Below are 15,580 nucleotides of genomic sequence, written 5' to 3' on the forward strand. Positions count from 1 at the left end.
TATTACTGCCAGTTGGTCCAAAGTACTTAATTCGTTAGGAAATGAAAAAGATGAATTTTCGTAGACTTTTCTTTTTGGATATCTTTTGCTTGAATTTTCTGGTAAGACTTATTGGACTATCCACGGAACGGATCCCACCCTACTGTTTTATAAATTTTTCGGAAAAACTGAACTTAAACCAGCGGTAAAAAGTCGCAGAATACGCATTCCGAAAGCACAATATTATACATACAGTAGTACTTATATGGTCATTTTACCACCTAGTAATCAATTTTCCAAACTACAATCAAATTTCTTTCACTCATTGAAGACTTTCCATGAATATTTTACATATATTTGAAAAGCCTCGAGTGGTCGAATCGGTACTTGTGACTCAAGTGATATGTTATAAGTAATTTATTGATGCGTCTCTAGTCATCGATAAATTTCGTTAGTACAGCTGCTGTAATTTTAATTGATTTGAATTGAACTCGAGTATTCAAAATAGTTTGAAAATTCCATGGTCTAACTAAAAATAGCACAAATAAAAGATTTATTTTGAAAATTATAAATTGATATGTTTGAGTTCCGACATAAGAAAGCCAATTTTTTAAAATTTTTTTCACTTCAAGGCATACTCAAACTGTGCCATCTGTTTGCATGCAATGGGAGATACGTGCCGTGCAAAATTAAAACCAGAAAATGTCCGCGTTATTTAAAATAAACCCAACAAACTGCACTGAGTTTTTCACGTGATTTAAAAATACACTGTAAAATGCACTGAGTTTTTCACGCGGTATTAAAAATGCCTTACTCTTCTCTATATGGGGCCGAGTGTCAATAAAAAGCTTCAAAAATAGCCGCGTAACCTTTTTCTGTCATTTGAACGATAAGAACTCAGTCATTTGTTGATGGATTGATATTATTTGACAACCAATCGATTCGGAAACTTTTAACGAAAACATGTATGGCAACGTCATTTCAGTATTTCAATAGTATACCATTGAAAATTTGGTTTGAATTGACCTCCTTTCACGAGCCAATCACAGCTTGCCATAATGATGTCGTCCTCTCATCCGATTTGCGCAGTATGAACTATCGCACAAAAGGGGATCTATAAATATATGCTCGAACATATTTCTGCTTTAGTGAACTCCTGGCTGCGAGCGAGAAAGAGGTTTGAGTAGTGAGTAGATGACGGAACTGATAGTTACATCTATTCGATCGCTAGATAGTCGCTTTTGTATGAGTGCGGTGCTGATACCGTGTTCACTTGAGCATATTGAATACCGGTTAGCTGTTTATTTTGATTCTTTGGTAATTAGCAGGCCAATTTAGAATTATCGGGGTTAGATTTTTGGGACCTAATTTGAAGACCTTGCTTCTCAGTGATTTGTTGATGGATTTGCCTCATTTAATTTGATTCGAAAGCTTCAATATTGTGCGCTTAAATATATTTTAATTTGTCAACGGGTCGTGCACATACTGAAATCTCCATTTACATACGAACAAAACTGTGATGCGCAAATAGATTCAGTATAAAGTTATGTTATGATGATAATCATAGATACATCTTTTTCATTGAATGTGACTAAGTACAATGAACTATTTCAGTATAAGCCCTCAGACCCTACTATTGAGCCAAATAATAATCGTGTAACCTAACTGAATAGTTAAAAATTGATTTAGTCTTATAAAGCATAGTATTTGGTTTAATCTTGCTTGCAAGAATCTCATAGAAGGAATCCAGACTAAGTGTAATAAAAAAACGCAACGCAATGTAAATCGTTCTTTTTTCATAAATACATTCATTTCATAAGGCAATATATATTAGTTTTTCTTCACCGTAGCATCCACATACATATATAGTAACCTAATATATTTCGAATACAGTCACAATTGTGATTATATAATAAAATATATTACATCTAGTTTTCTTAAATATCATATTATTTTTCGGTATTATTTCGGTACTCACATCCAACTCCCTGAACCATGCCTCTTCAATTTGTGAGCCGTCCGTGTAAAATAATTTCTCATTAGAATACTGTCACAAATAGGAATATTTTTTGTAGGGTTGATTTCCTGTGACATATGATTAAAATATACTGTCATAAATCTTGTTTGAGATTGAAGCTCGACTAGTCTTTCGAAGTTATTAATAACCAAGAGTTTCAGCACCTCACATCTTATAAGCAGGCGTAAAAAAAAGCTGCCTAAAGCTGGAAGAACTCCCGACAGAACTTCAAGACTCATGGTATGTGTCGAATGCATGCATCATGAGGAAATTCAAACAAACAACCAACGATTTTGAATTCGCTCTAATTTGATAATATGAGAGTTTGCAGCGGAACGAAAACAAACTCATCCATGTTCCATCACTGAAATTATCGTTGTCTGATACAATTCTATTAGATCTTCCGGATCCAATTATTTGTTATTAGATAACTAATGTGTCCTTCCCACGTGCATTTGGAATCAAACCACACCCGAGGTATTTGAAAGTCAAAACCTGCGCGATAATTTTTCTCATCAAAGCTGCGCGGGATCATGCTTTCATAAAAGGACGACCAGCTCTGTTTTCTCTGCAGAGAATTCTAAACCCAGATGAACAGCCCAAATGGACAAGCTATCTAACGTATCTTGCAATGTTTTTTATTTTCAGATCAACAGCTTTAGGTCCAGTAACTGAAATCACGCCATCATCTCCCAATTGTATTATGTCGTTTTCACTTGAGAAAAATTAAACTGACCCAGGTTCGAAACTCCGGTCCGGTGGTCAAATTTTTTTTATTGTGTTGGTACATATGTCCCTAATGTATGGTGAAATTTTCAGCTGTATTCATTGTTTACATTCTGTCTTGTAGCGGCTGGTATAGACGTGTTTCTTTGAGCTCGGCGATTTTTATCTTGGTGACGTTGGGTGCTTCCACGTGGATGATAAGATGATCTGTTAAGATTATAAACGGAACCCCGCATAATTCCGTGAGAATTGAAATCTCCCAAAATCAACCGTGGAGCAGGGAGGGCTTCAACCATTTCATTAAGCTGTCGTTGTTCAACTTGAACTCTTGGAGGAATATATACCGAAGCTATACAAATGAATTTTCCTTTAACATTTATTTAAAAAGCAACGACTTCTATACTAGAAGTCGAAGGAATGTTTAATCTATAAAAGGAATAGAATTAATTAATTTCTAAAAGCACTTCACCATACGGGGAATCTCAATGGAGACGTAAAAAGTGAAAGCAATGCACAGTGGGGAAAAAATGATCAAAAACGCAACTTTACTTAATAATTTCATAAAAACCTAAGCAAATATTTTCAAAGTTGGTATTTGTTATGCAAAAATTACTAAAGCATCGATCGGTGATAGTTAGAAGATGCGCAAAATTCACTATCATGCCCGTTTTACTCCAATTTTTCTTTTTTCTGGCTTCACTTCGAAGACTAACTTTGAAACTCTGAAAAAATGAATTCGACTAATCGGAAGCTACTCCTGACATGTTCATAAGTTGGATAAATGGATTGTTTTTAATAAAAATGACCGCAAATAACTGTATTCTGTTTTACCCGAAACCATCTTCTTCTATGAATTTATAGAAAAAAAGTTTTACTGATTGGTGTTGGGTCAAACAAGGTAGTTATATGTTTCGCATATAACTTCAAAAAATAGTTAACAGATCGATCGATGATCGCGTGCTGCCTGCTACATAGTTTTACCCCGATTTTCCCTCAAATATAATTTTATATTGAATTCAGATTAACAATCCCGAAGCAGATCCAATATAACCTATCAATATTGGTCCATATTAAAAAGAAAATTTCAGTGATTTATGTCATAATTTGAATCTCTAGGTGAACTTTATTTCGTATTTCGACTTATAAATTGGGGTAAAACCGTATAACAAGATTCGTGCAATCAGCCTGCTTTCGGTATGCGGAAGAAAGTTTAACCAGAGATATACAAATTATTATTATTATTATTATTATTATTATTATTATTATTATTATTATTATTATTATTATTATTGTTATTATTATTATTATTATTATTATTATTATTATTATTATTATTATTATTATTATTATTATTATTATTATTATTATTATTATTATTATTATTATTATTATTATTATTATTATTAAAACAGAAATTCCTGCGTAATTGCGACGAAATGAGAGCATACCTCATACTGCGACGTTAACTGTTATATATTGTATCATATGATTTGAAATATTATCGTCTTATATTATATTGTATTTTATTATATTACATTTTATTATATTTCATTATGTTATATTATATTATATTGTATTATGCTCAATTATATCGACAACGTGGAGAGACAGGAAGCGCATCAGGGTATCTTACAAGTGATTGACTAAGCCAACATGAGTCACGTGGGGGAAGCTTTGTGTTTCTCCCTGAAGGTCTGAAATGAGTAAGACGCACCCTTCTAACAAACAAACCATCATGCGGGTTTAAGCCACCCCGGTGACACGATTGCCACCTGCATACAATTTGTTTGAAGCCGAAAATTTTTGTTCTAGTTCGCTGTCAAATGTTGTGTTTAAGCCGTGTTCACATCTTTCTTCATGCGGTAGCACCAACATAAGGAACCGATCTAGAAGGAATATAATCAAACTATAATAAACCATAAATTTCTTTTCTAATTCAAAAAAAAACAAGACTAGAATTATATTTTTCAATTGGGTTTGACGAAATTTTGTCAGAATTCGAATATATTAACTATTGGCAGCAATATAATATCGTATGCGCACGATGCGCTTAGCATTTTGTTTCCTCTTGCATGAATGCTCAGTGAAAGTGGAAAGAGACCTGAAGAAAAAAATGTAGCTTGAAATCAACTACGCTTGGTCAAAAGTACGATACCAGTGGTTTTTGCCACTTATTCTTGTGAAACGTATGCTTTTTGTCAATATTAAGATTCAGGCCCGTATACAGGGGGAAAGTGCAAATAAATACCGTTTTACGCAATAACACAATATTACACTTCGGTTGCCGATAAAAATTCTTCGACTTTTAATTTGTCTGCTCCGGATTGAAAATTTTTTGAGACCGAATTTATATTTATGATTATATCCTTTTTGCATCAAAATGGTATGAACGAGATATACAAATTATTATTATTATTATTATTATTATTATTATTATTATTATTATTATTATTATTATTATTATTATTATTATTATTATTATTATTATTATTATTATTATTATTATTATTATTATTATTATTATTATTATTATTATTATTATTATTATTATTATTAAAACAGAAATTCCTGCGTAATTGCGACGAAATGAGAGCATACCTCATACTGCGACGTTAACTGTTATATATTGTATCATGTTATTTGAAATATTATCGTCTTATATTATATTGTATTTTATTATATTACATTTTATTATATTTCATTATGTTATATTATATTATATTGTATTATGCTCAATTATATCGACAACGTGGAGAGACAGGAAGCGCATCAGGGTATCTTACAAGTGATTGACTAAGCCAACATGAGTCACGTGGGGGAAGCTTTGTGTTTCTCCCTGAAGGTCTGAAATGAGTAAGACGCACCCTTCTAACAAACAAACCATCATGCGGGTTTAAGCCACCCCGGTGACACGATTGCCACCTGCATACAATTTGTTTGAAGCCGAAAATTTTTGTTCTAGTTCGCTGTCAAATGTTGTGTTTAAGCCGTGTTCACATCTTTCTTCATGCGGTAGCACCAACATAAGGAACCGATCTAGAAGGAATATAATCAAACTATAATAAACCATAAATTTCTTTTCTAATTCAAAAAAAAACAAGACTAGAATTATATTTTTCAATTGGGTTTGACGAAATTTTGTCAGAATTCGAATATATTAACTATTGGCAGCAATATAATATCGTATGCGCACGATGCGCTTAGCATTTTGTTTCCTCTTGCATGAATGCTCAGTGAAAGTGGAAAGAGACCTGAAGAAAAAAATGTAGCTTGAAATCAACTACGCTTGGTCAAAAGTACGATACCAGTGGTTTTTGCCACTTATTCTTGTGAAACGTATGCTTTTTGTCAATATTAAGATTCAGGCCCGTATACAGGGGGAAAGTGCAAATAAATACCGTTTTACGCAATAACACAATATTACCCTTCGGTTGCCGATAAAAATTCTTCGACTTTTAATTTCTCTGCTCCGGATTGAAAATTTTTTGAGACCGAATTTATATTTATGATTATATCCTTTTTGCATCAAAATGGTATGAACGTAGCTCAACATATTGTTGACAACAGCGCCACCAAAACAAAATGCGTTGGTTTCAGGAATCAGTTTCCATATCAGGGAGGTAGTTTAAGCTGCTATGGGGAAATTCTTTATTATATGGCCGGATGTTCTTGCTGGAAGGCGCCGGGTTCTCAAAACCCATTTTGCCCTTCTTAACAGCAGTTACATGAAAGCTATCTGATTATCAAATTCAGATCTACTGTAAGCAGAGCTGCTAAATGTCACTATCAACGAGCAACTTTGCACGACGAAGATTGGAAAGTTTATGTCACTGGACTGCTGCCAACCAGGCTCTACCAATCATCATATATTGAGTGTCTGAGAGTCGATCTGTCATAACTTAAATTCTCTTGATATTATACTCACCAGGACGCTCATTGATTGCAGATGCGATTGATATTATCTTCATTTCTCCCGTCACTGCTTGATTACGATGTGACTAAATATTAATCAAACAGCATAAACATTGAATTTAATTCATTTACACCAATAAACTCCGAAGTCCGATGACTTTATGCAAAGAACAATGAACTTTATCAATTTATGTTTATGTTAGTACTCTCATGGATTTTTTTTTACTTCAACAGGGAATAGGAGAATGAGAGAGAGAGAACAAAATGCGTCAACTGTCTTTGACTGAGTATACTTCTACTTGGTCATTGAACTATCGAGTATCTCATTTGACAGACACTTTGACCGTACCGATCACAGTTGACAATGATTTTAGTCAGTCTGTCAAAGTCATTTGACACGACTGACAATTTGCAGCTCTGACTGTAAGTCTACCCGCATACACTGGTAATACCTTGAACTGATGGTGGCTTAACACATACATACATACATCATTTGAATAGGAACATCATTTTAATAGGAATTTTGTTTAATTATTTAGCTTACCACACAAGAGGAACTATATGAAACTCTGTTTTGCATCGCATAGTCGAAGTAAATTGATTGGTAGAAAAATTGTGGCACTTTACTACGTCACAAAACTAAACTGAATCATCTGGAACATAATTGAGTCGCTAATATGAATTAAAATTGAAAATTGGACATCCACGAATATATGTAGACGGAGAAATCTCTATTTCAAATTCATGTTATTACGGATTTGAGTGAAATAATTAAAATGATACTTTGTGTATCTAGATTTGTTATCCCTGGGAGAATAAATCTATATAGTGATATTTTATTACAAAAATCTTTCACTTTGTCCACTAATTCACCAGTTGTAATAATTGTTGTATTGTGGTTCCGAAAATTTTCAGTATCAATTTATAAACTAAACTACTTAATAGCAATCCACCAAATACCTTCCGATTTCTCATAACAAGAAATTAAATTTCTCAATTCCATTATTCTTTCATCATCAGATTTTCCCATTGCCGATATCAAGAAGGATAGCAGTCAAATGAATCTTGGTTCTCCATCGGATGTTTTTTGTTCTGTTCCTGGGCGTCTCAGCCTTCTCTCCAGTACCTCTAAGTACAAAGTGACGGTAGCGGAAGTGCAACGACGTCTCGCGCCTCCCGAGTGTCTCAATGCGTCCCTGCTTGGCGGTGTTTTGCGACGGTAAGTTGTGGTCTGAGTCCTACATTTATCAAAGTTCAAGTAATTAAAAGCACTCTCAGCACATTCTCTCGCGTATCTGAATCAAATTGGATCAACTGTAGAAAATCACGATAAGATTTTCATTTCCATCTTCTTCTACAGTGCGAAGAGTAAAAACGGAGGAAGACTGTTGAGGGAGAAATTGGAGAAAATTGGACTCAATCTACCTGCAGGACGGCGTAAAGCCGCTAATGTGACACTGCTCACTTCGCTGGTTGAAGGTGAAGCGATTCATTTAGCGCGCGATTTCGGTTATGTCTGTGAAACGGAGTTCCCTGCGAGACAAGTGGCTGAGTATTTATCCCGACAATATTCGGAACCTCAAGAATCCTACCGAAGAAAGGAGCTTCTAATCAATACCAAACAGGTATATATTTCCGATAGCGTTAGATTTGTTATTGGTTTTGACAGAATCCTTTCGTCTAGATTACAAAGGAGCTCATGGATCTGTTAAACCAGGACCGTTCTCCACTGTGCAACACTAGACCACAGCATATTTTGGATCCCTCAATACAACGACATTTGACACACTTTTCACTCATCTCTCATGGCTTTGGTTCTCCAGCCATTGTAGCAGCACTGACAGCAATTCAGGTAACTTAAAAAACACGCATAACTTGAAAACTTCACTAAATTTCTTTTCCATAGAATTTTCTTAACGAATCCATCAAGCATCTTGACAAGATGTACCCCGGAAACGGTGGCAGCATGGTCACATCCTCGCTAGACAAAAACAAAATGGACAACGAGAAGAAATGACAGTTATAAAATTATCTGTTCACTAAAATTGAACGATTTTAGTCGAGCGGTGCGGTGCGGCGGATGATTTAAACTAAAATCCAATATTGTAGAAGAGTCCAAAATGTAGAAGCTTCAAAAAATCGTTGTTTCAAACTCTGTAAAAAGCGAACGCAAATATTGTGATGTATAAAGAGAACAAAAACCGCATATAGCGTAAGAACAAGTAAAACAAGTTACACTATGAGATTTCAAGTTAAATTGATTATAATTAAATTATGATTGATCACCACGCGAATGCTCGAAAGTCTGCACGTCTCATCTCTCGGTGTTTTCAATATATTTAACTGTAATCAATTGAAAGCATAATCATAAGGTATTGTTTCATATTTTATGTTCATTTTGTGATAGACTATTGTTTAATATTAAACTTCATGTAGGATTCAGCATATGTACTTTTACATTTGAATTGAGGAGTGAATTCCAGAAGCAAATTGCCAAACATGCAATCACAGTATGAATGACTGACAAGAGCACTTATTAAAATTTTATATTTATTGTTTACATTTAAGCTCATTATTGACAAAAGAGCCGACGAGGCCTATATTTGTGAAGCCTAGTGCCAAAATAAATGCTACGACACGAACTTGTCCGAACAAGTCCTCTGATCGCCATAATTTTTACTCAAATGTGCCAACTATCTGCTCAAAATTGAATTGTCTGCCAGCCCATGCCCCCTTCGAGTGCCATGTTTTCAATTGACTTAAAAAATCTTTGTCAGCCATATTTGTTACATTTTTTACTCTATTACAAGTTTCAAAATCCTTTTCATGAAATATCAATTATTCGATACAGGATAGTGAGTCATAATGATACAACCACGGGTTTTCCTTCCATTTGTCGTCACAAAGTCATTTCATTGTAAACTTTCGTAGCATAATTTACGTAAATTATTAAAAAAAACATGACGCTTTTGCTTTGCAGAAGTTTGTTGTATATGTACAAAATTCGATTAGTATAAAATATTACATTTCAACACTAAATTAAAAACTGCATCAAGATTAGTCCGAAACCGTAATTGCGCACAGTTTCTACATGTTTGTACATTCGATCCCATTTGAAAACATACATATAAGCAAAGTTTTCTTCATTCACAAGTTAGTAAAAATACAAATTACAAAAATCCCAAAATCAACAACCAATCCAACAGGGTGCGTGTTTTGTAAAACAAAAAATCGCTAATTGGTTGCCACGAAAAAAGTATTATAAATCATAAAATGCTGGACCGATATAGAAAAATTGAGAAATTCAATTCAAATCACAAAATTGTAAAGTGATCGGTATAAGAGCAAATTTCAGAAGTATTATAAATTTAAATTAATGAAAAATATATATATTTTAAACTCAAAAGTTTTATTTGTTTGTATTTACACTATAGACACTGAATATGCTCATAAATAAATTTTGACGAAGCATGGCAATCATAAATATTTTATCGTCATCGAAATTTCAGAAACAACTTCGATTTGAGCAACAATGAATTTCCTGAACTGCGACCAATTGAAAAGGGTTAGCTTGATAATACACATACGTTGCCGGATCGCTGAGCAGGTGATAATCTTACTAAGCTACTGTTGCTGTAACAACCAACATGAGCGGCGAGAGGGGTATTTTATATATCGTCTCGAAATGTCATCTATAATTTTAACGAAGGTTTCTGAACTTATTCGACACACTTATGTTCACTTCTTTTTCAATAAATTTACACTATAATACAATAAATTCTCTAAAGTACTTAAACTGTTTACCTGACCTAAGAACTATCTGATATTATGTCAGTTTCACTAAACTATGCTTTAAGTCTTAATTTCTGCTTTTACACGAACGCTGGTGTTGATTGCGGTGTTACCTGGTCGCCCATGGATCTTCAGTTGAATTAAGAAGCACCGATAAATTCAAAAAGGCCCCATTTTTATACTCAAAGTACTGCTATGGCTATATGAGACTACCGCGCGATCGTGTCGTTTGGGTACATCATGAATTAACTTGTCTGAACATGCTTTCCTCGCTCCGTGGTACTATTTTACTGTCTGATGCAATCACTCCTCTTCTGTATTTCGATCGAGAAGGATTTTGCGAACGAATGTGAAAATTTGCATACTCCAATTCGATCGAGTGATGCTTTTGTATGGAAAACTCGAACTCGATGGAGCTACAGAATTCCAAATTTCGTATTCGATCGAAACAATCCGATTCGAACGAAATACAGAATCGGGATGAATATGTTGAAATAGACTACCGTGAGCAACGTAAAAACTTCACTAATATACTACCTATACTAGCTAAGGTATAGTGAATTATGTTTTTGAAAGATCTTTGGATATGATTTCGGCCTGCTCTTGATCTATGATAAAATTAGGGCTGTTGCATGCCACCTTACTTACTGAGCTTGATGATACCATCAAGTTGATCGCGCGGGTAGTAAATCAAAAGGTTGTGTTGTCGGGATGTAATACTTTAGCTCTAAGATTGCCGTTACAAAGGATTAACATGTTTCGTATTTTCCGTAATAGATTTCTTTCGTTCTGCTCTTTACATATCATGATTATATGGACTCAATTTCCCTAACCTTACGATACTCTAGCGTGTGCTTCCATTCCAGTCCTAGTTCTGCCTTGTAGTCGGTTTTGTCTGTACCTTATCTGTGGGGTGATCGAACAGTTGCTAGTCTCGGACTCTGGGTGCCGTGTCGTTTCCTTTCATAATAGCTCGTTTTTCTCTCCTGGTTCTTTATAATAAAACATATCGGTTAATATGCTCCGATTTATTGACCATATTTTAAGAATTAATCGTTGTCTCTTTTGATTTTTGGGTGTCATAGAAATTACTTCATTATTCCGCACAATATTCCGATTGTTCCGATCTTTCCCGTATGTGATAATTGGTTGTAAAATATAAAACAAAAATCATTACTGAAGCATAAGCGGTTGTCGAACACACAAGGCACATATATGTCTGTCTGTTGCATTGCATCATCTTCGATTCTGTCAAGAAATCTCTCTTCGAAACGTTAAAATTAGATTTATATCGATAAAGTTGAGTACGCTGAGGTCTTTATTACGCGGTTTTTTCATGCGGATCTCCAAAGCTACGCGGTTTTTTACGCGAATTTTCGAAGTTAAGCGGAATTTTTACGCGGATTCCTGAAGTTACACGGTTTTCTTGTTTTGTCTAAGAAATGCATGAAACGTCGAGATCTAGTGTTATCCCGGAATTTTTTTTAACTCTCCGGCACTTGGAAAATTTTCGATTTTCTTCAAAAAAATTTTTTTTTAGATTATACCAGATCTCGACTTTTCATGCATTTCAAAGACATTTGGCATAAAAAAAATGTTCGTTCTCGGAAATCTCAAAACTTTTCCAGTTCCAGTCGATTTTTTTGTGGTTATACCAGATCTAGACGTTTCATGCATTTCTAAGACATTTGACATAAAAAATGTTTTTTTTCAATGTTTTTTTACGCGGATTTCCGAAGTTGCGCGTTTTTATTGCGCTTTTTTATGCGGTACGTATCCCCCGCGTAAAAAGAGTCCTCAGTGTACGATTGATAAAAAAATGGTATCTTGAGCGGTTGGTCTTGTCGCCATTGATTATTTGGAGGCACACTTGAAATTTAATTTTGATTTCGGCAAAACGAAAAGATACAAAAAAATCGATTTTCAACTCGAATCTCGAAAAATAACTTTTTAGAAATATTAAGGTTGTAATTTCAGGATTCTCGGAAACGTAAAAAAATTACAGTTTTTGAAATGGATTATACCAAAGCCATCATATTAACAAGCTTTCATATTTTCCGAACAAATCATTGTCAACATCCTTTTCTGCGAGCATGGCGCCCTCAGGCGAGTCCGCATCGAATCTCGTACATAAAAGTAGGAGAGAGAAATGTCAAATTCGTGCGCGCCAAAATAGCAGCACTGCGCACCCATACAATTGACATGATATGCTGAATGTGATGCAGTGCGATGGTGTTGCTGAACTGAAGATTGATTTCGCTTCAAGCTGACAGGGTCTGACTAAATACCACGGTTCATTTTTTGAGTCAGTTGCAACCTAAAATCACATTTAAATATTGAAAGTATTTATTCTAAAATATAAAGAATTTAAAAAATAATCAAAGTATCCTCCATCACTAGTTATTACTTTTTCCCACCTCTAAGACAATTCTAGAATTCCATCTCCATATCTCTTCCATAAGCCGATGACCTGCCAGATCGTGCTGCATCCGTCGGAACAACCAGTAATCAGAAGGAACCGGATACACAACATGACCTTCGAACCATGAATATTCGGTGGCTTTGATGTTGATGTTGAGATCGATGGCAACAATCAACCGGGCATAGAGTAGTACTTTTTGTTCTTGGGGTTATCATAGAATATCCATTGTTCATCCTAATTGTTCATTATAACAATTCGATGTAAGAAACTCTTTTTGCCTTTCTCTATAGAAAAGTATTAGAATTGCTGGAAAATCGACATTTGAACGGAGCCTCGGAGACCCATAGTGTTATATACCATTCGACTTAGTTCGACGAAACTGGATAATGTCTGTGTGTGTATGTATGTGTGTGTGCACTTTTCGAAGATATTTATACGCGCTCAATTTGCACAGAGATGGCTGAACCGATTTTAACAAACTTACCTTATAATAAAAAACCCTTCTTAATCCACCTAGTGGTGTGATAATGCCTTTCTCTGCTTTCATAACAGTCTCATGAAAATATATTTCTTTTATTAATTTTTGTTAATATTTTTATGACTTTTATTATATTTTATTACTATTACTATATTACTATATTTTATTAATTTTATTAAATAATTTTGGATACTAATTTTGACACCAATTGATTCAGATTGATTCGAGTAGTTCACAAAAGCATGCTTCAGTGTTTATGTCACACAGTCAGCAGCATATTTCCAAACTAGTGCTTGACATTTGCGTTGCCTATTTGTAATCAGTGATGCTAATCTAAAAAACCCTTCTTAATCCACCTAGTGGTGTGATAATGCCTTTCTCTTCTTTCATAACAGTCTCATGAAAATATGTTTCATACATTTATTAAATAATTTTAGACGCCAATTGATTCAGATTGATTCGAGTAGTTCACAAAAGCATGCTTCAGTGTTTATGTCACACAGTCAGCATCATTTTTCCAAACTAGTGCTTGACATTTGCGTTGCCTATTTGTATGAGAACAGTGATGCTAATCTAAAAAAATCGGTTCAGCCATCTCTGAGAAAATTGAGCGCGTTCAAATATCTTCTAAAAGTGCACACACACACATACACACACACACACACACATACACACAGACATTTTCCGATCTCGTCGAACTGAGTCGAATGGTATATAACACTATGGGTCTCCCAGGCTCCGTTCGAAAGTCGGTTTTTCCAGCAATTCTAATACCTTTCTATAGAGAAAGGCAAAAACCCTTCTTAGTCCACTTAGTGGAATTTTCATATATCTTGAAAAATCACCATAGGGGGGAGTACATGAAATTTTCGAAATCGAAAAAAAAATTTTGATGCCGAAAGGCTTAGAATTGCATGAAACGTCGAGATTTAGTGTCATCTCGAAAAAAAATTTTTTTGAAAAAGTCGACTTTTTGGGACTTAGAAAAAATATGAAAATTTTTCTAAGTCCTAGAAAGTTGATTTTTTCAAAAAAAATTTTTTTGAGATGACACTAAATTTCGATGTTTTATGCAGTTTTAAGAGTTTTGGCATCAAAAAAAATTTTCGATTTTGGAAATTTCATGTACTCCCCCCTATGGTGCTTTTTCAAGATCGAAAATTGTCAAACCTTTACCACCGGGCAGCACCCCTTAAACATGTCCGATTTAGGTCAAATTTTGCATGAAGGCTTTTTTCGAGGTGCTTAAACTTTTGAGCACTAGAACTTAACGAAAATAGAGGTGATCCTAAAATTTTGGCACCCATATATATATAAGAGCGGTAAAAATCAATGTGTTTTGTCGGTTACGTCACTTATACCATCATATATCTGGAACCAAAAGTCACAACCATTTGATCTTCGAACTTGATCAATGGCCCGGCAGTAGCTTTCAAACGAGCCCAAGTTTGTTAAAATCGGTTCAGTTATCTCTGAGAAAATTGAGCGCGTTCAAATACAACGCTTTTTGTCGGTTACGTCACTTATACAATCATATCTCCGGAACCAAAAGTCACAGCCATTTGATCTTCGAACTTGATCAATGGCCCGATAGTACCTTTCAAACGAGCCCAAGTTTGTTAAAATCGGTTTAGCCATCTCTGAGAAAATTGAGCGCGTTCAAATTCAACGCCTTTTGTCGGTTACGTCACTTATACAATCATATCTCCGAAACCAAAAGTCACAGCCATTTGATCTTCGAACTTGATCAATGGCCCAACAGTAGCTTTCAAACGAGCCCAAGTTTGTTAAAATCGGTTCAGCCATCTCTGAGAAAATTGAGCGCGTTCAAATATCTTCTAAAAGTGCACACACACACATACACACACACACACACATACACACACACAGACATTTTCCGATCTCGTCGAACTGAGTCGAATGGTATATAACACTATGGGTCTCCGAGGCTCCGTTCGAAAGTCGGTTTTTCCAGCAATTCTAATACCTTTCTATAGAGAAAGGCAAAAAGCCTTCTTAGTCCACTTAGTGGAATTTTCATATATCTTGAAAAATCACCATAGGGGGGAGTACATGAAATTTTCGAAATCGAAAAAAAATTGTTGATGCCAAAAGGCTTAGAATTGCTTGAAACGTCGAGATTTAGTGTCATCTCGAAAAAAATTTTTTTTGAAAAAGTCGACTTTTTGGGACTTGGAAAATTTTTTTAAGTCCCAGAAAGTTGATTTTTTAAAAAAAAAATTTTTTTGAGAGG

The 15,580-nt window shown here is 34.7% G+C and overlaps 1 protein-coding gene across 6 annotated transcripts in view; it reads left to right on the plus strand.

Moving 5' to 3' along the window:
- LOC131439509 (transcription factor AP-2-epsilon) overlaps window positions 1–10,007 on the plus strand; it is a 155,361-nt gene extending 145,354 nt beyond the window's left edge. For 3 of the 6 annotated variants that reach the window (XM_058610615.1, XM_058610617.1, XM_058610614.1), the window contains 4 exons: window positions 7,655–7,853; window positions 7,995–8,259; window positions 8,319–8,486; window positions 8,541–10,007. In XM_058610615.1, coding sequence (XP_058466598.1) covers window positions 7,655–7,853; window positions 7,995–8,259; window positions 8,319–8,486; window positions 8,541–8,651 — 743 coding nt within the window. In that variant the 3' untranslated portion in view covers window positions 8,652–10,007. The remainder of the gene's footprint in view (window positions 1–7,654; window positions 7,854–7,994; window positions 8,260–8,318; window positions 8,487–8,540) is intronic. The other 3 variants (XM_058610616.1, XM_058610611.1, XM_058610610.1) reach the window with 1 other exon arrangement.
- Window positions 10,008–15,580: the final 5,573 nt, after the last annotated feature.

This window comes from Malaya genurostris, chromosome 3 (genome assembly GCF_030247185.1).
Source record: "Malaya genurostris strain Urasoe2022 chromosome 3, Malgen_1.1, whole genome shotgun sequence".
NCBI classification, from domain to species: Eukaryota; Metazoa; Arthropoda; class Insecta; order Diptera; family Culicidae; genus Malaya; species Malaya genurostris.